This window comes from Eucyclogobius newberryi, unplaced genomic scaffold, assembly GCF_026437365.1.
Source record: "Eucyclogobius newberryi isolate DKJ021-1_F unplaced genomic scaffold, fEucNew1.0.hap1 SCAF_11, whole genome shotgun sequence".
In the NCBI taxonomy this organism is placed as follows: Eukaryota; Metazoa; Chordata; class Actinopteri; order Gobiiformes; family Gobiidae; genus Eucyclogobius; species Eucyclogobius newberryi.
In genome coordinates, this window is record NW_027315735.1 from 2,559,866 (window position 1) to 2,584,537 (window position 24,672).

Below are 24,672 nucleotides of genomic sequence, written 5' to 3' on the forward strand. Positions count from 1 at the left end.
TTTATTTGTAGAGCACAATTCAAAGTGCTTTACACGATGGAAAAACATGCATTAAAATCACAACAGTTTAAGACATAAAAGAGAAGTTATTGATCTGACGTGTTAAAGTTCAAGTCCGAGTCCATTATTACCCCCAGAGGTCTGACTTTGTAGCTTTTAGAGCGAGACTCTGGAGGTGGCGCTGACACTTTCTCTTTGTTTCTGTGACAAAGACCATGAGTTCAGTTTTGTTTGAGTTCAGCTGGAGAAAGTTGTTTTCACTGATCTGTTGAATGATCTCAGACCACAAAAAATAGCTTTAAGACAGTTTTAGCATTGTTTAAACATCAAAAAGTGAGTAAAATGAGAAAATGGATCCCCATGTGTGTACACTGCATGATTCAATGAAGCTGCTGCTTGTTCACAGCATCATTCTTCTAAAGCCTTCTAAAGTCTAAAGCCAACTTTCTGTATTACAAAATAACAGTAGCACAGTTTCATCTTGAATATAAACTAGAAGTGCAATGTGCTGATAGTTTTGAACATTTTATAGTCTCAAAGAGGGGAAACGGCTGATGCTGAAGGTTTACCTTTAAAATCTCATACAATTTTCCTCAAGTCTGTGGTTTGGACGTTTATAAATCATTTAAGGCTCTAGTATGTTCCTGCCTTAAACCCTCAAAGACACTTTACATGCTGAGAGAATAACTTCATTCAATAAAAATGATTAAAATCGCTGCTAAAAGTGACATTTTCCTAACAAAAGTATAAACGTGATAGTTCTTTATATATATTTGGTTTAGTTTTACAGACACATTACAGATGGACTCTGAATAGCATCGTCCAGATACTCAGACATTCAGCCGTGACTTTAACCTGACAAAGTGTGTGTCCTGACCGCTGCTGGTCTCAGGTCACCTCTGGAAGCTGATCCCCACTGTGGTGATGGTGGTCATCTCCGAGGTGGCGGTGGACATCATCAAACACGCCTTCATCACAAAGTTCAACAACATCAGGGCAGAGGTAAGTATCCTCCTCTTCCTCCTCCTCATCATCATCCTCATCATCATCCTCCTCCCCCCCTCATCCTCCTCCTCCCCCCCTTATCCTCCTCCTCCCCCCTCATCATCATCATCATCATTCTCTTCCTCCTCATCATCCTCCTCATCATCCCCCTCATCCTCATCCTCCTCCCCCCTCATCCTCCTCATCCTCCTCCTCCCCCTCCTCATCATCATCCTCCTCACCCTCCCCCCTCCTCATCATCCTCATCATCATCCTCCTCATCCTCATAATCCTCCTCATCCTCCCCCTCCTCATCATCCTCCCCCCCTCATCCTCCCCCTCCCCCTCCTCATCCTCCTCCCCCTCCTCATCCTCCTCCTCCCCCCTCATCCTCATCATCCTCATCCTCCTCCCCCCTCCTCATCCTCATCATCCTCATCCTCCTCCCCCCCTCATCCTCCCCCTCCTCCTCATCCTCCCCTCCTCATCATCCTCATCATCCTCATCCTCCCCCCTCCTCATCCTCCTCATCCTCCTCCCCCCTCCTCATCCTCATCATCCTCATCCTCCTCATAGTCATCCTCATCATCCTCATCCTCCTCCCCCCCTCATCCTCCCCCTCCTCCTCTTCCTCCCCTCCTCATCATCCTCATCATCCTCATCATCCTCCTCCCCCCTCATCCTCCTCATCATCCTCATCCTCCCCCTCATCATCCTCATCATCCTCATCCTCCCCCTCATCATCCTCATCCTCATCCTCCTCCCCCCTCATCCTCCTCATCCTCCTCCTCCCCCTCCTCATCATCATCCTCCTCACCCTCCCCCCTCCTCATCATCCTCATCATCATCCTCCTCATCCTCATAATCCTCCTCATCCTCCCCCTCCTCATCATCCTCCCCCCCTCATCCTCCCCCTCCCCCTCCTCATCCTCCTCCCCCTCCTCATCCTCCTCCTCCCCCCTCATCCTCATCATCCTCATCCTCCTCCCCCCTCCTCATCCTCATCATCCTCATCCTCCTCCCCCCCTCATCCTCCCCCTCCTCCTCATCCTCCCCTCCTCATCATCCTCATCATCCTCATCCTCCCCCCTCCTCATCCTCATCATCCTCATCCTCCTCCCCCCTCCTCATCCTCATCATCCTCATCCTCCTCATAGTCATCCTCATCATCCTCATCCTCCTCCCCCCCTCATCCTCCCCCTCCTCCTCATCCTCCCCTCCTCATCATCCTCATCATCCTCATCATCCTCCTCCCCCCTCATCCTCCTCATCATCCTCATCCTCCCCCTCATCATCCTCATCATCCTCATCCTCCCCCTCATCATCCTCATCCTCCCCCTCATCATCCTCATCCTCCTCCCCCCCTCATCCTCCCCCTCCTCATCCTCATCATCCTCCCCCTCATCCTCCTCATCATCCTCATCCTCCCCCCTCCTCATCCTCATCATCCTCATCCTCCTCCCCCCTCCTCATCCTCATCATCCTCCTCCTCATCCTCCTCATAGTCATCCTCATCATCCTCATCCTCCTCCCCCCTCATCCTCCCCCTCCTCCTCATCCTCCCCTCCTCATCCTCCTCATCATCCTCATCATCCTCCTCCCCCCTCATCCTCATCCTCCTCATCATCCTCATCCTCCCCCTCATCATCCTCATCATCCTCCTCATCATCCTCATCCTCCCCCTCATCATCCTCATCCTCCCCCTCATCATCCTCATCCTCCTCCCCCCCTCATCCTCCCCCTCCTCATCCTCATCATCCTCCCCCTCATCCTCCTCATCATCCTCATCCTCCTCCTCATCATCCTCATCCTCCCCCTCATCCTTCTCATCCTCCTCCTCCCCCTCATCCTCCTCATCATCCTCATCCTCCCCCCTCCTCATCCTCATCATCCTCATCCTCCTCCCCCCTCCTCATCCTCATCATCCTCATCATCCTCCTCATAGTCATCCTCATCATCCTCATCCTCCTCCCCCCCTCATCCTCCCCCTCCTCCTCATCCCCCTCCTCATCCTCCCCCTCATCATCCTCATCCTCCTCCCCCCTCATCCTCCTCCTCCCCCCTCCTCATCCTCCTCCTCATCCTCATCCCACATTTACACAGCAGTGGGAGGAGCACCACTCGAGTAGAAGTACTGGCTGTAAATGTACTCTACAACTAATTTACCTTCACAACTTGTTCTTGAGTAAAATTAATTATTTTCTACATTTCCCTCAGTGAACTTCAATCTACCTTCAAGAAAGATAATTCAGGACTCCTGGATTCTCTTTCTTGAAGGTAGATTGACCTTTAACCTTTTCATCAGTCTTCCATCAGTAACTACCAATACTTGTAAGATTTGCTGTTTAATATTGTTATAATACTAGTTTTAATATGTTGCTTCTCTACACAGTCATGAAGTGAAGGAAACGGTTCAAATACATTTTTCATTTTTAATAACATTAACCCCCGAATCGAATCGGAAATCAGATCGAAATCAGAGCGAATCGGATGGGATCTGAGAAATCGGAAAAAAACTATTTTTGAAACGTAAAAATCGGAATCGAATCGATTCTTGAAATTTGAATCGAAACCCAGCTCTAGTTGTATATATGTTTTTGTTTGAATGAAGTAGTTTGAACCACACTTTGCTTTTCCTCTGAGCTGTGAGTGTCGGAGCTGAAAAGACCAGATGCAGCAGTGAGACGGCTGTGGATTGAGTTCTGCTCTCAGTAACTAATATGAATTTGAATTGGGGCTTTTTTAATTAATGCTTTAACTCATGTGAGAATCAGAGAAAATTGCCGCGTTAATCCCGAGTTGACGCAGCTCAATCAGGCGTTCTTTTTGATCACACGTGGAGGCTTCACCTGAGAGAAGGTTCAGGAGCAGAGCTGACATCAAACCCACCAGTCCTCGTGTGTGGACGTGTGGACGGGCGCAGGCGGGCGCAGCTCGCTCAGCGGGCGATGTTGACGAGCGCGGGGCGGCGGAGAGCGTGCGGCAGAATGAGCCAGAGACAGTGGAGATGTTCAGTGGGACAGCCGGCTCTTTGTGAGGAAGATAAAGCACTTCAACCTGTTGTTTGGAATAGACTTACATTATAACAAATACAACTTTTAAATAGGCTTATTTAATTTTATTCGTCAAACAATAAAATTCTTAAAAATGCTTAAAGAAAATGTGCAAAACTACTTCAAATTAAGATTTTTTTTTATGCTACCTTAAAAGAATGACTTAAGTGCACGGTGCAATCAGCCGTGTTGTTCAAAAGTGTGATTAATCTGATGAATTCATTCACTCATTTAAACGTAACTAATTACAATTGCATGGTTAGATTTATAGTCAAGTTCTTTTACAAGTTTAAAGATCTGTAATTACCTAAAAGATTTACTCCAAATACAGCAACATAATTACAGTACTTGTACTCAGTTACTTTCCAATCCTTCATTGACTTCACCTGTTCCTCTTCCCTCAGGTGTACAGTGAATTCAGAGCCAACCTGGCCTTCGATCTCCTCAGCAGCCGACAGAAAAATGTACGTTGGTTATATAATTCACAGACATGACAATTAAACAAAGGAACCATGATATTGTTAGATAACCTTGATCTGTGTGTTTGTAGGCGTACAGAGACTACAGCGACTCGGTGGCCCGCAGGATGGGCTTCATTCCTCTGCCCTCTGCTGTTCTGGTATGAAATGCAGGACACACACTCTTACTATTTTCGTTAACGTTTCCTTTGACCATTAACGTGTGGTTCTGATCACACAGCTGATCCGAGTGGTCATGACTTCAGTGAAAGTACAAGGAGCTCTGGCGTACACCTGCGTTTTCCTCTTGTATCTCGGGTAAGAAAATACTGTGTAGGGCTTACTCTGTTGTGTTCAGAATACTTCATAAAATAACACATTTGGAAGTACAGTATTGAAGACCCCATCATTAGACCCTCTGACCGCGAGTGCAAGACAAAGTACACACCGTAAATACTGTCCCCTAAAAAGTATTGTTTATTCTGTCATCTATTGAATATGATAGTTATTATCATGACAGGCCTCGGTGCAGATGTATGCACATATCAGCCAATGAACCCCAGAGCATGTTCTTACTGTGGAATATTTTATAATAATACATAATAATATGACAAAAATTAATATCTCAATATTTCGCTCGCATTATCTTGACATTGATAGGTTTATATTTAACAGTACATTAGGAATGTGCTCAAATAAGGCTGTAATGTTGGAGCATAAAATAATCCACTAAATGCAGAAATATGACTTTATAATCTTGTTTGGGAGATCACACTGTAGACATAAATATAGACGATATACTCAATATTCTAGTTTTGCACATCTCCTGAACAACAACTGCAGAATACATTTTACAGTACAGTACATGTCCCGCCTCTAATATGTGCTTCTTATGACAATAGGACAATTCTACGCCATAAATGACTCTTTATCTGCATCGATTTCATGCTTGTCCACTCCTTCCCCTTGACTCTCCCACACACGCACACACACACATACATACACGCACAGATGCACACACATATACACGCACACACACACATACACACAATCACACATATATACACACACACACACACTCACACATATACACACACACAGACGCATACACACACACACACACACACAATCAGTTACATAAGCATCAGCCGCGTCCCTCACGTTTTGCACAAGCCGCCGATCGCCTGCTCATGCGGCTGCGTCCCATCGGGTTTGCACCATTGAAGAGTTCTCCCTCAGGGATGTGGAGAGGGAGAGGGGGAGGGGGAGAGAGAGGGGGAGAGGGAGAGGGGGAGAGGGAGAGAGGAGGAATAGGGGGTAGAGACAACACGGCGTGGCCATCTCCAGGCCGCCCCGTGAAGCCAGGGCTTTAAAAATAGACTGTGTGCAACACCCTGTCACAGCGAGCGCCGCTCCACAGACCCGAAAGTGTCCGCCCGCCTCTCGTCACACGCGGGAAGCCGAGCCAGGAGCGCGTCAACATCCCGGGCTCGCCGCCGCCGCCGATGGGACGGGAGCGGCGAGGAGCGCGGGATGGAGCTGCTGGAGACGGTTTATTATTCCTCAAGCTCCACGCAAGAAACATGTTTCCACCTCGGCTCTGGAAAACAAGGCTTATTGTGTTTATTTGCCTCTTAAGACTCATTCAGCGTGATGCTGATTAAAAGTAATTATCCCAGTTTGTTCCAGTTCCATCAGAACGGATGAAATGCGAGGTGCAAATTATACATCGTGAAACATGCGTAATGAAAGAATATATTACCATTATTATTATTATTATTATTATTATTATTATTATCCATTTTTTTTTTATGTGATACATTTCCCTCACTTTTGTTGGCATCTTTGAAACACATTCCATACAAAGTCTGCAGTAATACATATTTTGAGTATGCATTAATACAATAAATAGTTTGATTTTGGCTAAACATGGGTGTTAAAGGGGACATGTTATGCTAAATCAACTTGAATGAGTTTGAAATCATCACAACAGTGTTTCCTCTTCATTATTTGATTCAAAACTGTATTTTGATTCCTGCATGTTTGAGTAATCCTGGTTTGTCCTTCATCTGAGGCCCCAGCGCTCAGAAAATTCTTGTTTTCACCTACCCCCTATCCCCGCCCACATCCCTGTGCTTCATTGTGATCGTTTGTAAAATTCAGACTCTTGAGTGACACACATTGAGTTATGAAATGTCAAAGCCACTTTCCGAAAATAAAAAAGTAAATGACAATCTGCTGCTTGTAACAGTGATGTCACCATGAAGAGGCGGAGCTTATCAGTTATCAGCAGTTTTGAACAGGAAGTCAATGGATCCGTTTGCAGTTTACAATGAACACAATGTAAAATCATGATCTGCTTATGTTTAACTTCAATACAAAATACCTAAAGTTCCACCATGACTTGGCAACGTTAATAAGCTGGAAAAGAACATCTTTCTATGCATTGTGGAGGAAATGTCTGCACGTTAGTTGGATTTGGGGTCAGGAATCGAGGGAATAACCTTATAGAGGAATGTCAGAAAAAGCAAGTGGACTTGACTTCCTCTGTGTTCTCAGGCTCCTCACACTCAAAGTGCTGAACAGCATCGTGCTGCTGGGGAAGTCCTGTGTCCTCATTAAGAGAGCCAACATGGAGGACAAGCTGTACGAGCAGCCTGCAGCTCCTGAGAGCCCCGCCTCCAGCACCGAGACGCCAAGCAGCACGGAGCCGGCGCCCTGTCCCACCCCCACAGGTAACCCCACCCCCACAGGTAACCACACCCCACAGGTAAACCCACCCCCACAGGTAACCACATCCCCACAGGTAACCACACCCCCACAGGTAAACCCACCCCCACAGGTAACCCCACCCCCACAGGTAACCACACCCCCACAGGTAACCACACCCCCACAGGTAACCACACCCCCCACAGGTAAACCCACCCCCACAGGTAACCACACCCCCACAGGTAACCACACCCCCACAGGTAACCACACCCCCCACAGGTAACCCCCACAGGTAACCACACCCCCCACAGGTAACCCCCACAGGTAACCACACCCCCCACAGGTAACCCCCACAGGTAACCACACCCCCACAGGTAACCCCCACAGGTAACCCCACCCCCACAGGTAACCCCCACAGGTAACCCCCACAGGTAACCACACCCCCACAGGTAACCACCAGCCGCTTCCTCACTTTGGATATACGACCTTATGACCTTACGCTTTCATACATTTTACAAGCATTCTTTGTTTTCTTTTTCAATTAAAGACGAACCAATTTAAACCTTTAATCTACACAACCTCCCACATCTCATACATTATTGTAATTTATGTAACCAAAAACAAACAAATGTACAACAACAAAAAACTACATGGATAAGAAATGATATCTCAAATTCTAAAGAGCAAGTATTCCATTTCCAGTTAAGATAAGATAAGATAAGATATTCCTTTATTGTCCCACATGGGGAAATTTCATTGATGCAACGCAGGTAGATACAGAGGTAGATACAGAGGTAGATACAGAAGAAAAGAACAGATCACTTATAGGATCGAGATCGAGTGTTTGAAAAACACTCTCAGTAGAAGATCTCTTATAGACCATGTCAAACTTTGCGTTTTCCTTAGGATGTCCGCCGGGATAACGTGACGATCTCCGGCTAAGACGACAATGTGTTAGAATTGACTAAATCATAAGCAGTGTAGTGTTTTTTTAGCAGTTAAATCATCTGCAAGAATTAATTATTTTTTTTAAATGGATGCAATAGTACAATAGAAATATAATTGAAAAATTAAGAAAATGCTTAGTGTCATGAAGATGACATTAGAACCACAACTGTAAAAGATATTTATAGGCACATTTTCTGATTGGAAGAAAATAATCTGATTGTTGATGTTGGAATATTGTATTTTTCATATCCCATCCGTAGATTGCACTGGTAAAATCAACACAAAGCAAACGTCTAATAAAAGTGTCCACTGAGCTACAGGCCAGTTATTATGATTCATATCTGTAGAGCTCTAGGTGCAGTTATAGAATGTATTCTAGGTCTGAAGTCTGATCATAAAAAGTAAAAGAAGCAGATATTGAACAGTGTTGTCTCCGAGGGCCCTTGGCCCTCCACATGGAACATTCTCCATTCTCTCTGATATGAATCATTCTCTTTGCATGAAGTTGCTTTTGGAACACACTTTTTTCATTATTTCTATTCAGTTCGTGAGGAAAAATATCCATTCTTCATCTGTAAACATGAACTCAACAAAATAAATGTGGTTTTTATTTATTATTTGTCCAATCATATATTTTGTGACGCAACATGATCGCTTGGTAATTTATGTAATTTCCTAGTGTAAAATTTAAAATCTAAAAAAAGTACAACCTAAACATTTAATAGTTTTTAATTTTAAAAAATGCTTAATTGTCTCATGCTTTTTTGTACAACCCCTCATGTTTCTCATACTGTTCAGGGTTCAGAATAAGCCGTATCGCAAAATGCGACACAATTTCTCTCAAATGCGATGCATTCGTCAGAAAAAAGTGTTTTTATCGCAGCTTTTGCGATACAAAAATGTGTGTTTAATTATATAACAAGCGCCTAAAAAGTACTGATCACTCGTCAATCGATCGTCAATAACATCATGACACATGTGGACGCTGTATGGACATGACACTTGTAGGACGCTGTGTGGACATGACACATGTAGGACGCTGTGTGGACATGACACATGTAGGACGCTGTGTGGACATGACACATGTGGACGCTGTGTGGACATGACACATGTAGGACGCTGTGTGGACATGACACATGTAGGACGCTGTGTGGACATGACACATGTAGGACGCTGTGTGGACATGACACATGTAGGACGCTGTGTGGACATGACACATGTAGGACGCTGTGTGGACATGACACATGTAGGACGCTGTGTGGACATGACGAGTCCCGCTGCTCTCTCAGATCGCAAGTCTGAAAGTGGGAGGGGCCACGTGCGGTAAAGTTAGAGTCATATTCACAGATTCAGACTCTGAGGTCAGAGGTCAATAGCTCCTAAACACAAAAGTCTTTGCAGATCATTCACAGCCAAAATACTCATATTTACACTGCAGTGACACAACCTCGTTTTTAACAATCAGATGTGTGTTTTGGGCTCAGCCAATCACACGGGTCCGAATGTGCAGAGCCGAGACTAGTACTTGGGGACCGTCATCAATAATGCAGCCGGAGCAGAGACGAGTACTTAGGGACCGTCATCAAATAGCAAAACCACAAATGGAAATGTTTTATAGCTGGAATAAATAAATATTTGAATAACTCAATAAATAAACCATGATGGAAACACCACAGCAACATTTATTTTTCCATCAGAAGCTTAATACATATTTTTTTGTGAGTGTAAAGACAATTAATATGTAAATGAGACTCCTGCAAATAGTCGTCTGATGATGAAGATATGGAAGAAAGTTGTAAATAAGGCCATCTGACTTATTGTTGGTGTTAATTAATATTTTCAAGTTTTCTGTTTTTTTAAGTGTTTAAAAGTTAATTAGTTAGGAGTTGTTTTTTTTAAATAGAATGTTTACAAATACATTTGAAATAAATAATCTTGTTACATCAATGGAAAATATTGATTGTTAGTCACTCGTCGTGTTTAGCAATGCAATTATCAAATTGCCGTACAAATTTGAAAAAATTAACAAATTGTTTAGCAGCTGCTGCTGTACAAGTGAAAACCCTTAATCTGAACCCTGCTGTACATAACCCCTGGATCTGGTCATGTTTCTCACACTGTACATAACCCCTGGATCTGGTCATGTTTCTCACACTGTACATAACCCCTGGATCTGTTCATGTTTCTCACACTGTACATAACCCCTGGATCTGTTCATGTTTCTCACACTGTACATAACCCCTGGATCTGTTCATGTTTCTCACACTGTACATAACCCCTGGATCTGTTCATGTTTCTCACACTGTACATAACCCCTGGATCTGTTCATGTTTCTCACACTGTACATAACCCCTGGATCTGTTCATGTTTCTCACACTGTACATAACCCCTGGATCTCAAATCAAATCAATTTATTTTTGTAAGGCCCAAAATCACAACAACAGTTGCCTCTGAGGGCCACAGGGAGAAATGAATCAACAATGTCTGTGGTGGCGAGGGACGATGTCCCAGGGTCCTCTGTCCTTAGACTCTCCTTCTCGGCCAGGAAAAACTACAAAAAAACCTCTTTGGGAAAAAAGCGTAGAAACCTGGAGGAGTTCCAGTGAAGGAGAGATCCGACTCTCACAGACGGACACGAGGAGACTGGAGCTGGACCCACTCTTCAGGCAGATGAGGGACCGTCCACACAGGGCAGGGACCACTTCACCAGGGGAGGGGCATCTGGGTCCACAGGTCCTCAAGAGTGAGAGAAAGAAAAAGAAGGCGGTGAACAGTTTGCAAGTGGAATAAAAAAAAAATTAAAAAATAAATATTGTTTGATAGCATAAGTAGTCAGAAGAAGAGGATAGTGCTCAAGCTGTCATACTTCCCCCAGCATAGTTACTCCTAGGGCAGCGTAGCTGAAGCTGTGGGTTTATCTTTCTGTTCCTAACTACTCTGACCATAAGCGATTTCGAAGAGGAACGTTTTAAGCCTGGACTTAAATGAAGAGACTGTGTCAGCATATTTAACATGGGTCGGGAGCTGATTCCATAACACAGGAGCTTGGTAGCTAAACGCTCTACCTCCTACTGTACTTTTAGAGACTCTTGGCACCACCAGAAGGCCGGCATTCTGAGAGCGAAGAGCTCTGTTTGGATGATATGGTTCTATAGGATCTTTGAGGTAGGATGGGGCCATGTCATTTATGGCTTTGTAGGTCAAGAGTAGAATTTTGAATTTGATTCTAGACTCGACGGGGAGCCAGTGAAGAGACTTCAGCACTGGAGTAATGTGCTCTCTTCTTTTTGTTCCTGTTAGTAATCTTGCTGCTGCATTTTGAACCAGTTGAAAGCTTTTTATGGAGCTTTTAGGACACGCTGCAAGCAGGGAGTTACAGTAGTCTAATCTAGTCGTTATAAATGCATGGATAAGTTTTTCAGCATCACTTTTAGGCAGGATTCTTCTGATTTTGGCGATGTTGCGCAAATGGAAATAGGCTGTTTTACAAGCTTGATTTATATGAGCTTTAAATGAGAGCTCCTGGTCAAATAAGACTCCAAGGTTTCTTACAGTAGAACTGGAGGCTACACTGACATTGTCCAGTGTGACTATCTGCTCAGATAGAGCATCTCGTAGATGCTTAGGACCAGCACAATGACCTTGGTTTTTTCAGGGTTAAGAAGCAGGTAGTTTAGTGTCATCTAGGTTTTTATCTCCTTCACACAAGTACTAAGTCTGTCTACTTGATCGCTCTGATCAGGTTTCATTGATAAATACAGCTGAGTGTCATCTGCATAGCAGTGGAAGTTAATGTCATGCTTTCTGATAATGTTGCCTAATGGCAGCATATAAAGAGTAAACAGAATTGGACCGAGTACCGAACCCTGTGGCACACCGTAAATTACTTTAGAGCAAGGTGAGGAGCTCTGGTTTACATGAACAAATTGGAACCTATCAGATAGATAGGATTTAAACCAGCTGAGGGCTGTTCCTCCAACACCTACATCACATTCTAACCTCTGCAGTAGAATGTTGTGGTCGATGGTGTCAAACGCTGCGCTGAGGTCCAACAGAACCAGGATTGAGACCAGTCCATCGTCAGCGGCTAATAACAAATCATTTGTGACTTTAACTAGTGCAGTTTCAGTGCTGTGGTGGGCTCTGAACCCTGACTGGAAAACTTCAAATAAGTTATTGTCCTGCAGGTGGCGACAAAGCTGTTTTACTACAACTTTTTCAAGGATTTTAGAGACGAAGGGAAGATTTGAAATAGGTCTGTAGTTTACCAATAGGTCAGGATCTAGATTAGGCTTTTTCAGAATAGGTTTAATGACTGCATGTTTGAAGGATGTGGAACATAGCCACTTTGGAGTGAAGTATTTATTATATTAAGAATAGGGTCTATAATTAGGGGGAGAATGTCTTTGAGGAGCTTGGAATGGGGTCTAGGACACAAGTTGAGCTTTTAGAGGACATAATGGCTGAAGTTATCTCTGCTTGATCAACAGCTGTGAACCTTTCTAAGTTTACAGGTGGATTTATATGGGACGTTAGATTTACAGCTTGGGCTAGTTCAGGGCTAATAGCGGGGGTAATTTCATCTAATTTATCTCTGATTGTTTTTATTTTATTGTTAAAAAATAGGAGGAAATCATCAGAGCTAAGTGTAGCTGGGAGTGAGGGCTCTACTGCACTGTGACAGTTTGTTAGCCTAGCTACAGTGCTGAAAAGGAATTTAGTGTTACTTTTGTTGACTTCTATTAGATTTGAATAATATCTGGTTTGGGCCTTACGCAGAGCCTGCTTATAGGACAGCAGGCAACTTTTCCATGCTTTTAGGGATTCTTCTCTGTGAGAGCGACGAAATAATCCCTCTAACTTTCTAACTCTTTGTTTATGTGAACGCAGTTCTTGGTTGTACCATGGGGAGGCGCGCTTTGGCCTAATGACCTTCTGTTTTAACGGCGCGACAACGTCAAGAGTAGACTTCAGAGAATTCATGGTCAAGTCGACAAATTGATCACTTAAACTGGGACTAAAGCTGTTCTCAGCAGGATCACATGACATGTCACTGAATATTGGCTCTATTATTTCTTTGAATTTTGAGATAGATTTTTCAGATATTGTCCTTTTCATTATAACTATTTTGTGGGACTGGATGATCTTTAAGAATAAACTGAAGGGTAATTATGAAATGATCTGACAATATAGGGTTTTGAGGGAGGACAATGAGGTCACTAATCTCTGTTCCATACGTTAGGACAAGATCCAGAGTGTTCTTGTGAGTGTGAGTCGGTTTATTTACATTCTGAGTGAAACCAATGCTGTCTAACAAGGCGCTGAAGGCATTACTGAGAGAGTCATCACTCATGTTCACGTGGATATTAAAGTCTCCAGCTATAACTATTTTATCCCAGGCTAACACTAAGTTTGATATAAAGTCAGAAAACTCTGTTAAAAACTCTGAGTAGGGACCAGGAGGTCGGTAGATAACTATGAACAAAACTCCTTTTTGGTTTTTCATATTTGGACATGTGATCGACAGCATAAGGCTTTCAAATGAGTGAAATGCATTGTTAGTTTTAGGGCTCATGAGTCGGCTTGAGTGTGAGATCACTGCCACACCACCACCTCGGCCTGTGCTCCTGGCAGTCTGAAAGTTAACATGGCTGGGTGGGGTTAACATGGGTGGGTGGGGTTAACATGGGTGGGTGGGGTTAACATGGGTGGGTGGGGTTAACATGGGTGGGTGGGGTTAACATGGGTGGGGTGGACTCATTTAGTCTGACGTAGTCGTCTTGTTGAAGCCACGTTTCAGTTAGAGCTAGAAGATCTATGTTATAGTCACTAATTAATTCATTAACTAAGAGCGATTTGGAGGAAATTGCTCTAATGTTTAGCAGTCCACATTTTACGTGTTTATTCATTTGTGTATTTGTGTCATTTGTGATTGTTATTTTCCTTAAGTTATTTGGTCTGACGCCTGAAATATTTTTTCTGAGATGTGACTTTTTGGCATTATTTGTACGAGGGACACGAGGGACACACACAGTCTCTGTCTTGAATCTGAACACTTCACATGTAACAGAACGGGCGAGAGTTCAGCGACAGAGGAGCGTCTTGAACTGCTGCTCTGCACCTGGGGCTCATCCCTAGATGGTCACTTAACACGACTAAGACTATCGGTCAAATTCCGAACTAATAGGGATGTACCCTCCGAAGTCGGATGGATGCCATCCCTGCGTATGAGCCCGGGCTTTCCCCAAAACGCACTCCAGTTATCAATAAAGACAACGTTGTTTTGAGGGCACCATCTGGATAACCAGTTGTTGAATGCTGAGAGACGGCTGTACAATTCAGCATTGATCCGATTGGGCAGGGGACCAGAAAATATTAGTGTCTGACATCGACTTCGCTAGGTCACACACCGCGGCTACTTGAACTTTGAGCACCTCTGATTGTCTCCGCCGGGCGTCGTTACCGCCTGCGTGAACCACGACTCGCCGGAAACGGGTCCTGCTCCGCTTTAAGATCCTTAGGTTTCCTTCGATGTCACCCATTCTGGCCCCCGGGTAACACCTAACGCTAGCAGCTGGCAGCTTCACGTCTCTAACAATAGAACTCCCGATTACAAGAGTTTCTCTCGTGTGTTCAGCGGGCGTGTGATCGCTGAGGGGAGAAAACCTATTATAGACGTGAAGCTCACGGCGCTCTGAGGTTCGGCGTTTAGCGCCTTGTCCCCTCCGAACTGTCACAAAATGGTCCCTATTCTGTTCCTGGTCTAGTCCCGGCTGCACGGGAGACGCTGAGGGGCTGAGCTCGGCCTTACTGCTACTGCTAATGCTAATGCTACGCCCTGCAGCGCGGTCCGGTAGCCCTCGCGCTAAAACCGAACTATAACTGGACTTAAGCTCCTCTAAACAGCGGATCCGCGCTTCTAACTCCGTAACCCTGGCCTCCAAAACTACCACTACACTGCACTTCACGCACCTATCATCAGAGAAGGAGCCAGGGTTCTGACTCGACATATGACAGCTCAAAAAGGTAAAGGTAGATCCAGCCATGACGCTAGCGGCTAGGCTACGCTAGGCTAGTTCAGGCTGGAGCTAGAGAGTGAGGAGGGCTTTTTAATCCACGAAATACTGAAAAGCGAGCGGTTTGAGGCTCCGGATTGTTTGCGGAGAAATCAAACGTTCACTTTCGTGAATATGATGCGTAAATAGTGTGTATAATTCGTGGATTAATCTGTAAAAGGCTCTAAGAACGAACAGCTCTGAAAACGCGACACTCACCGGAAATGACGTCAGAAGAGATTTCAGACCTGGTCATGTTTCTCACACTGTACATAACCCCTGGATCTGTTCTGTTCCGCAGCTGAATCCATGGAGGACCACACCCCCACCACACCTCCCAAACCTCCCTTCCCCATATTCTCTCAGCCCACCCCCAGGGCTGACCTGTTCCCCACCCCGCCCATCGAGGTGTGCTCTGCCGCCGCCAGCCCCAACAACCGGCCCTCCACTCCACCTCCGGAGCCAGAACAGCCCATCCCCTCGCTGTCCAAAGAAGAGGAGGGGGAACCAGGTGCCAACTCAGGACTCAAGCAGAGGACTTTGAAAAAAGAGCTTCGGGAGATAGACAGCTTCACAGTCTGTGGACGCCCCCTGGACTAAACTGTGGACGCCCCCTGGACTAAACTGTGGACGCCCCCTGGACTAAACTGTGGACGCCCCCTGGACCAAACTGTGGACGCCCCCTGGACCAAACTGTGGACGCCCCCTGGACTAAACTGTGGACGCCCCCTGGACTAAACTGTGGACGCCCCCTGGACTAAACTGTGGACGCCCCCTGGACTAAACTGTGGACGCCCCCTGGACTAAACTGTGGACGCCCCCTGGACCAAACTGTGGACGCCCCCTGGACTAAACTGTGGACGCCCCCTGGACTAAACTGTGGACGCCCCCTGGACCAAACTGTGGACGCCCCCTGGACCAAACTGTGGACAGGGGGTCAGATGTAGCATTAACCACTCAGGGACGGGGGCCAGCAGCGGATTACACTATTTATTATTTACAATATTGATCATATTTTAAGTTATTGGGGAGAAGCTGCTGTTGAACTGAACTCGTGGGAGAAAAGTGTGGAAACGGTGTGAATGTGTTCAAGCCCCTTTTGACATGGATGAAGTGTTTTGGACCAGCAAAATGGAACAACTGAAATATGAAGTAGTATTTGGCGTCTTGAGGTGCAGATTTTGAAATGATTCATTCACATGTGATTAAAGCAAAACGACAGCATATTTTAAATAGGCCAATGCAATAATTATGATATAGGGAACAAACGTTATGCTCTTTCATTCCTAAAATATTGTTTTTCATAGTTATTGCTCCGCTAATGCCAAGTAGTTCATCTTACACTTCAATTAAATAAATAAATGTTGACTTAAACACTAAGAATATGTTTTCAAGGTGTTTTTGAGCAATAAAAACAACTTTTAGTGAATAAATGCAAACTGGATAAGTAATAAATATACTTCTTCTCAATAAAGACGAGCTGGAGACGAACCCTACACACCTTTGAAATCACTTTCGATTAATGCAATTCATTAAATGATTGTATTTTCAAAGGCGTGTGTACAACTAATACACACAATACACTACAATAGTTTGAAGGGAAAATATTCAACATGTATTTAAGTCAACTGTTTATTCGTTTAACTTGCGTCACGTCCTCTGCAATGAAACAAAAGAGAAAAGTGATGTATAGAATGACCAAAATATGCCACTGTGTGACTGCAGAAGGGGCTGAGTGAGTGTGATGAGGTGTGAGACGTCCACACGGGACCAGGGACATGTCCTATTATTAATCCTTGAACAGACTCTAAACTTGAGCTTCAAAGTATGAAAATGTGTCACCTGACAACTAATATTGTCACATTTCAGCAACATTAAGAACACGTTTGACCGTTCATTGTCCTGTCATCGCTCGTCACAGGGTTTAACATTTAACTGTAGAAATGGCAGCCGACTCTCAAAAACCCAGAGTTTGTGCAGTTTTGTCACATTGACCCTTCACCACTGCAGTGACCGTGACGCTGTGGCCTTTACAAGTGTTCCAGCCTCAGTTTGATTTGAATAAGACTCATGTCGTGTCCAGTGTTCAAAAACCACAGAAGGTTTTAGAATCCTCAGTCGGCCTTTAACATGTTCAGTTGCCATGGTTATTGTGCATCAACAACGGTCTGAAAGAATCAGCAGAAGTCCACGTTCAAACGGGATAACGATACGAGGAAATACACCTTTTATACGATATCAATATTAAAGATGCGCTAAGCAGCTTTTAAGCCACTCCATGGAGATGTTATTGCTTTGTCTGAAATGTTCCATAATATGGCATTTAACACTTCTATGTCCCTTGCATTATTTTAATCACGGGTGTCCTTTATTGCTTGTCTCCATGGCGATTGATTACTTTAAATGCCGTATTGTGGAACTTTGCAGACAGAAGCCTTCACATCTTAACCAATCATCACTAAACGTTTCCTTTCCAATAAACCTTATGCTCTGAAGTAACATATTTTCAAATCCTCTCTGGATGTGACGTTTTGAAATATGCTGCAGTAAAGAGATGATTGTTTAGAGCGGGAGAAGAAATACTTCAGTGACACAGATCTGTTTTCATCATTACATTTGCACTGAAGGTCCTGCATCACAATTCTATCCTTTATGTTTACAAATGCATTGATTGGAGCAATATATCTACAAGAATGCCTTTACAATATGTCTTACAGTATTTATTCTCCATTTACTGATATGTTCAATCATATTTCTAACAATAGTTCACAATAGCACTTTAAGTCATTGTCATATGTCTTTTTATCCGTGCTAAATTGCCAAAAGTTTTGTTTACCATCGGAGACAACGTTCTGCAAAAGAGAAAGAAGCTGAATCATTAATTCAATTTTTTTTGTATGTTGTGAATCTAAATTTAAAGGTGGAAATGTTTATACTTTGCCTGGAAAAGTGACATATTGCACCTTTTTGAAACGTAACAAATATTGTAAATTTGAAAATTGAACTATGTTCAGGCCCGTCGACAGAATTTTGCTGGCCCAGGGCTAAAAGTCTAATATGGGCCCCCTTAATATATCAATTGAAAGAGGGTCTAATTCCAGAAAAACGTGCCCTCCTTGTTCCTGTTTACTCCCCTGCGCACACATACTTTGTTGTTTATTTTGTTTAAAAATCATAAAATGGAATTGTACATTTAAAATTGAATTATTTATTTGACATTGTTGATAAAGAATGTAAATGATGTGAAGTGTCTTTGCATTTCAAGCGGTGGTTCTGTTTTTGGAGCCGTGATGTGGTTCTTACATTAGCTCCTGGATTCATGCACTTTCTGTGAAGCTGCAGGATCTTTGTTCTCACACACTGCCTGCTTTCTCTCTGGATTACTTTGTATTTAATTATTTACATTTATATTGAGTGTAATATTCTTTGTTTGGATTAATTAAAGTTGGTTTGTTAAAAAATGTGTTTGTTTTTCTGGAAAATCTTCCATTCATTAACCTGCTAAGTCCTTTTAAGAGTTATTAAACTAAATCTATTCTAATTCTGGATTGGAATTGTGGTGGCTGGATCAATGCTCGTTTGGGGCGTAGGGTGTATACAAAGGATTCACGCTGACAAAGCTCTGCAAACTTTTCAAGGTAGTTTATTTACAGAGAAAGCAGTGTCAAATACAGGGCAGCAGAAAACAGCGCCCTGGGTCCGCTGGTGATCAGGAAGACGAACCTCGTCTCTGGGCGTATCTCGCCTTTATATACTGAAGACGCACAAAGACCGATAAACAATATCGGACAGGTATGACCCTATCCATGTACCAACGGATTAGCCAATGAGAGAACAAGATGTAAAGGTATCCTTATTTGGGTAGCACCAGGGGAGAAGTTACAGAAATGAGATCATGCGCTTACACAGATGTACACAAGGCATCTCAAGGCCTCGCAGCCAATGGAGACATCTCCCATTCGGTAGTTAATCAGATGTGGGCCCCTTACATTCCGTGGAATAGACATTTTGGTAGAAACACACATATTCCTAAAAGCCAGTCTCAGAATGAGGCCTAACTTTGCATGGACCTAGTTTTAATACACTTCAGAATCAAAAATTAAAATTAACATACCGTATTTTCCGCACTATAAGTCTTACTTATATTTATTTACTTATACTCCGAAGCGACTTATATGTGATATTATTTGTCATTTTCACACTTGCAACTGCATTTCATACTCCAGTGCCACTTATATATGTTTTTGTACAACTATTATGGATTTGTTAGCTGGTGCGACTTATACTCCAGTGCGACTTATACTCAGGTGATGTGATTTCACTGGAGAAACTAACCTCAGAATATCATACATTCTATTATCAAATTCTATAATCAAATATCTAAATGAATTTGTATGAAAATAATTTTGCTCGTTAGTCTGAAGGTTGTGAGAATGTAGCCGTGACATGGACTCCTTTTCTGGAAATGATTGAATACTTTACCAAATGTGTTTTATGAAGCATTATTGACCAAATAATTAAACCGGTAAATTGAAACGCCGCCTCGGAGCGTTCTTTCTTTACTCCCATTTTGCGCATCTAAATTCAGTTCCTCGTTCGGCTCGTTTCTGTGTGAACATGAGACTGTGATAAAACATGAAGCATTTTGAAGCTTAAAGAACAGAGAACATGTCTCTCTGTGAGAGCTGGTTTATCTCCTGCATCTGACCAATTAGGAAAAGTGGTCCAGTTTCACGCAGACTGAGACTTTTGGCTGAATGTGACGTGAAAGTGTCTCACACGTGGACGTCCCTCTCTGAGCCGAGCACGTGGACGTCTGAACGGTCCAGTCTGGCCCTGACCGAGCAGTACCAGGCGTCCAAAGCGGGAGGGACGTCCAGCAGAGCTTCAGGGGCCGAGTGCGTAACAGCGCTGTTATTAATTACTCTAAAAACCTATAATTTGTGTTATTTATGTCCATGGAGTTCGTTTTATTGTGATGATCTTGTCCAGATGGTGAGAGTAACACGACTAGCACTAGTTTTGAAGTTTATCAGTTACTATTCTGGACACTCCCAGAATGCACCAGACCACGCCCTCAGTTTGGTTTACTCCACCTCATTCTGGCATGACCACACCTCTTGTCTAGAAGGCCACGCCCTGCGCTGACGACTGTAATGTGTGATGAAATGTGCTCTGCTGCCTTCACCTTAACACCAGCTCCAACATACGGCCCATTGTGTCCATGGCAGGAGTTCTGAGGCCCGGCTCCTGAACACGATCCCGGCTCCTGAACACGATCCAGCTCCTGAACAAGATCCCAGCTCCTGAACAAGATCCCAGCTCCTGAACACGATCCCGGCTCCTGAACACGATCCAGCTCCTGAATATGATCCAGCTCCTGAACATGATGAAGGAAGTGTTAATCCTGCCTCACCTGTCCCAGAGACCTCACCTGCCCAGAGACCTCACCTGTCCCAGACCTCACCTGTCCCAGAGACCTCACCTGTCCCAGAGACCTCACCTGCCCAGAGACCTCACCTGTCCCAGACCTCACCTGTCCCAGACCTCACCTGTCCCAGAGACCTCACCTGTCCCAAAGACCTCACCTGTCCTAGAGACCTCACCTACCCAGAGACCTCACCTGTCCCAGAGATCTTACCTGTCCCACACCTCACCTGTCCCAGAGACCTCACCTGTCCCAGAGACCTCACCTGTTCCAGACCTCACCTGTCCCAGAGCCCTCACCTGTCCCAGACCTCACCTTAACAGGTGAGGTCTGGGACAGGTGAGGTCTCTGGACAGGTAATGAAAAAGTCCACATTTCTGTAAGTATTCGTCCAGTAAAACCCTAAAAGTCATGATTTTGCCTTCATCAAAAACGCAAAATGTCAAAAACTCCTATTAAATAAAGAAAAGCTGTAAAACACAAATGTAAATGTCAGGCTTTGATAAAACTCACTTTTATCTTTGTGCTTTTCATTTGCCAAAACCACCGTGACTTTCATATTCTGATATTTTGATATTCTTTAGTTTCTTCATTAGAATTGTGTGTCATGTCACTTTAGTTCAACTTAGAATGCATTTGTTTAGGGTCTTCATGGTTGTGAATAATCTGTAAATCTTATAAAATCTCAACCCGCCCTCAGGCCTGATCTAAAATAACGTGTCTCCATAACAAGATGAGAGAAATCCCCTTTTGGCGTCTCATATAACGTGACATTTCAGCTTCCTCTGGCTGTAATAACTGCTACATCAGACCACGTCCCATCAGAGCGGGTCAGCAGCAGCCTCCACAGCCCTGCACACCCGCTGATCAAAGGCCCCCGCATAAAGGGCCCCTGTGCAGAGGAGCCGGGGCCCCCCGTCAGTTCCATACCGCACGACAACAGTCTCTTTGTACAAACGGCGACAGAACGAGCGACGCCCACCTGAACACCGGTCGGCCAATCGGAGCGCTTCAGTGCAGCTCAGGTAGTCTGCCCTTGGGTCGGAATGGAGGTCAAAGGTCGTGAGGACAGGGGCTGTTGCACTCATTGGAACTATTGTGTTAAGACAGGGGTGTCCAAACTTTTTTCACCAAGGGCCTCATTTATAAACTTAAACGGGGCAGAGGGCCACAAACATCTTGACAATGTCGAATTTGTTGAATGACAAAGTGACTCATTCGAAATTTTGCATTTGACGTAATTGCGATGAGCGTCCACCTTCAATTAGACCTAGAACATTAATATTAGGTTGGTATAACATCAATATGCCTGAATTTTCCCAATTTCACAGTAAAAAGTACTACTTTTTGTTGTTTGGGTCGACATAGCAGGAAGCTAGAGGGCCAACAAAAATTGGTCTGAGGGCCGCATTTGGCCCCCGGGCCTTAGTTTGGACATGCCTGTGTTGAGAGCATGTTATATTCAGTGGTAAACTATTATTTACCATTTGCTTAAAGTGGCACCTCCGGGTTTAGTCCATGTGAGTCTGCTCTGTCTGCTAACCCTAACTCTAACCTTAACCCTAACTCTAACTTTAACCCTAACCCTAACTCTAACTTTAACCCTAACTTTAACCCTAACCCTAACTCTAACTTTAACCCTAACCCTAACTCTAACTTTAACCCTAACCCTAACCCTAACCTTAACCCTAACCCTAACTCTAACTTTAACCCTAACCCTAACCTTAACCCTAACCCTAACCCTAACTCTAACTTTAACCCTAACCCTAACTCTAACCTTAACCCTAACCCTAACCCTAACTCTAACTCTAACCCTAACCCTAACCCTAACTCTAACTCTAACCCTAACCCTAACCCTAACTCTAACTCTAACCCTAACCCTAACCCTAACTCTAACTCTAACCCTAACTCTAACTCTAACCCTAACCCTATTGTGTTAAGAGCCTATGTTGGTGGTAGCAATGGTAAACTATGATTTACCATTTGCTTAAAGTGGCACCTCGGGGTTCAGTCCATGTGAGTCTGCTCTGTCTGCTAACCCTAACCCTAACCCTAACCCTAACCCTAACTCTAACTTTAACCCTAACCCTAACCTTAACCCTAACTCTAACTTTAACCCTAACCCTAACCCTAACTCTAACTTTAACCCTAACCCTAACCCTAACCCTAACTCTAACTTTAACACTAACCCTAACCCTAACCTTAACACTAACCCTAACTCTAACCCTAACCCTAACCCTAACCTTAACACTAACCCTAACCCTAACCCTAACCCTAACCTTAACACTAACCCTAACCCTAACCCTAACCTTAACCCTAACCCTAACCTTAACACTAACCCTAACCCTAACCCTAACTCTAACCCTAACACTAACCTTAACACTAACACTAACCCTAACTCTAACCCTAACCCTAACCTTAACACTAACCCTAACCCTAACCCTAACCCTAACCTTAACACTAACCCTAACCCTAACCCTAACCTTAACACTAACCCTAACTTTAACACTAACCCTAACCCTAACCTTAACCCTAACCCTAACCCTAACTCTAACCCTAACACTAACCCTAACCCTAACCCTAACCTTAACACTAACCCTAACTCTAACCCTAACCCCACAAACATCTATGTGGTCAACTGACAATGGGACAATGAGATTCTGGAGCAGGTTTAATAACGTGACCTGTAAAGCACTTTTAAAATCTATGAAATGTTAGGGTCAAGTTCAGTTTGAGTTGATTTGAATAACAACATGTTTTTTTATTTAAACTTGACTCGAGTCCAAATGGGGAATTCAAAGTGTCCTTTTTAAAAAGTCACCAGAGGCTTGTAGTTTTCTCATAGTGTAGTATAGTATAGTATAGTATAGTATAGTATAGTATAGTATAGTATAGTATAGTATAGTATAGTATAGTATAGTATAGTATAGTATATAGTATAGTATAGTATAGTATAGTATAGTATAGTATAGTATAGTATAGTATATAGTATAGTATAGTATAGTATAGTATAGTATATAGTATAGTATAGTATAGTATAGTATAGTATATAGTATAGTATAGTATAGTATAGTATAGTATAGTATAGTATGTTTTCAAAAGCCAAACGTATTTCACTGCAATACAATTATCACCCCATCCCTCCTGGATAAATATCCAGTTGACTGTTTTCAGTTGAACCCTTAATACAAATAACACTCTTATTTACAGCTGTTATATGGACAGAAACTATTTGGCTCAGAGAATAGACTTTAAAGCAGCTCTGCTTGTGTACAAGTCTCTCCATGGCCTAGCACCAAAGTACATCTTGGATATGTTAGTGCCATATGAACCATCTCGGACTCTGAGGACCTCAGGGACCGGCCTCCTGCTGGTGCCCAGAGTCAGGACAAAACATGGGGAATCTGCGTTTCAGTTTTATGCAGCTAAAATCTGGAACAGTCTTCCTGAAGATGTGAGACAGGATTCTACTCTGACAATGTTCAAATCTAAGCTAAAAACAGTTTTGTTTAGCTGCGCATATGACTGAAAGGATTTTTTCTTTGCACTCTTCTCTTTTGTTTGTGATTTTATTAGTTTAGAAAATCAGTTGGATTGATAATTTTTAATTTAGTTAATTTTATTGTAGTTAATTTTTATCTTTGCACTCTTCTCTTTTGTTTGTGATTTTATTAGTTTAGAAAATCAGTTGGATTGATAATTTTTAATTTAGTTAATTTTATTGTATTTCTGTAATTTCTTTGTGATTTGAATGCATTTTTCCTGCTGTGAAGCACTTTGAATTGCCTTGTGTATGAAATGTGCTCTACAAATAAACTTGCCTTGCCTTGCCTATTTCACCAAGATGATTGACATTATGTCCGAGTATTGCACATGGGTATGTCAGTATTGCACATGGGTATGTCAGTATTGCACATGGGTATGACAGTATTGCACATGGTATGTCAATATTGCACATGGGTATGACAGTATTGCACATGGTATGTCAATATTGCACATGGGTATGACAGTATTACACATGGGTATGTCAGTTTTGC

The 24,672-nt window shown here is 43.4% G+C and overlaps 1 protein-coding gene across 2 annotated transcripts in view; it reads left to right on the forward strand.

The window, feature by feature from the left end:
- tapt1a (transmembrane anterior posterior transformation 1a) overlaps window positions 1-18,602 on the forward strand; it is a 36,054-nt gene extending 17,452 nt beyond the window's left edge. Inside the window, exons 10-15 of one of the 2 annotated variants that reach the window (XM_072434811.1) lie at window positions 893-1,002; window positions 4,442-4,501; window positions 4,588-4,656; window positions 4,737-4,813; window positions 7,055-7,230; window positions 15,509-18,602. In XM_072434811.1, the coding sequence (XP_072290912.1) occupies window positions 893-1,002; window positions 4,442-4,501; window positions 4,588-4,656; window positions 4,737-4,813; window positions 7,055-7,230; window positions 15,509-15,807 (791 nt within the window). In that variant the 3' untranslated portion in view covers window positions 15,808-18,602. The remainder of the gene's footprint in view (window positions 1-892; window positions 1,003-4,441; window positions 4,502-4,587; window positions 4,657-4,736; window positions 4,814-7,054; window positions 7,231-15,508) is intronic. The other variant, XM_072434821.1, reaches the window with a different exon arrangement.
- The last annotated feature ends 6,070 nt before the right edge of the window (window positions 18,603-24,672 follow it).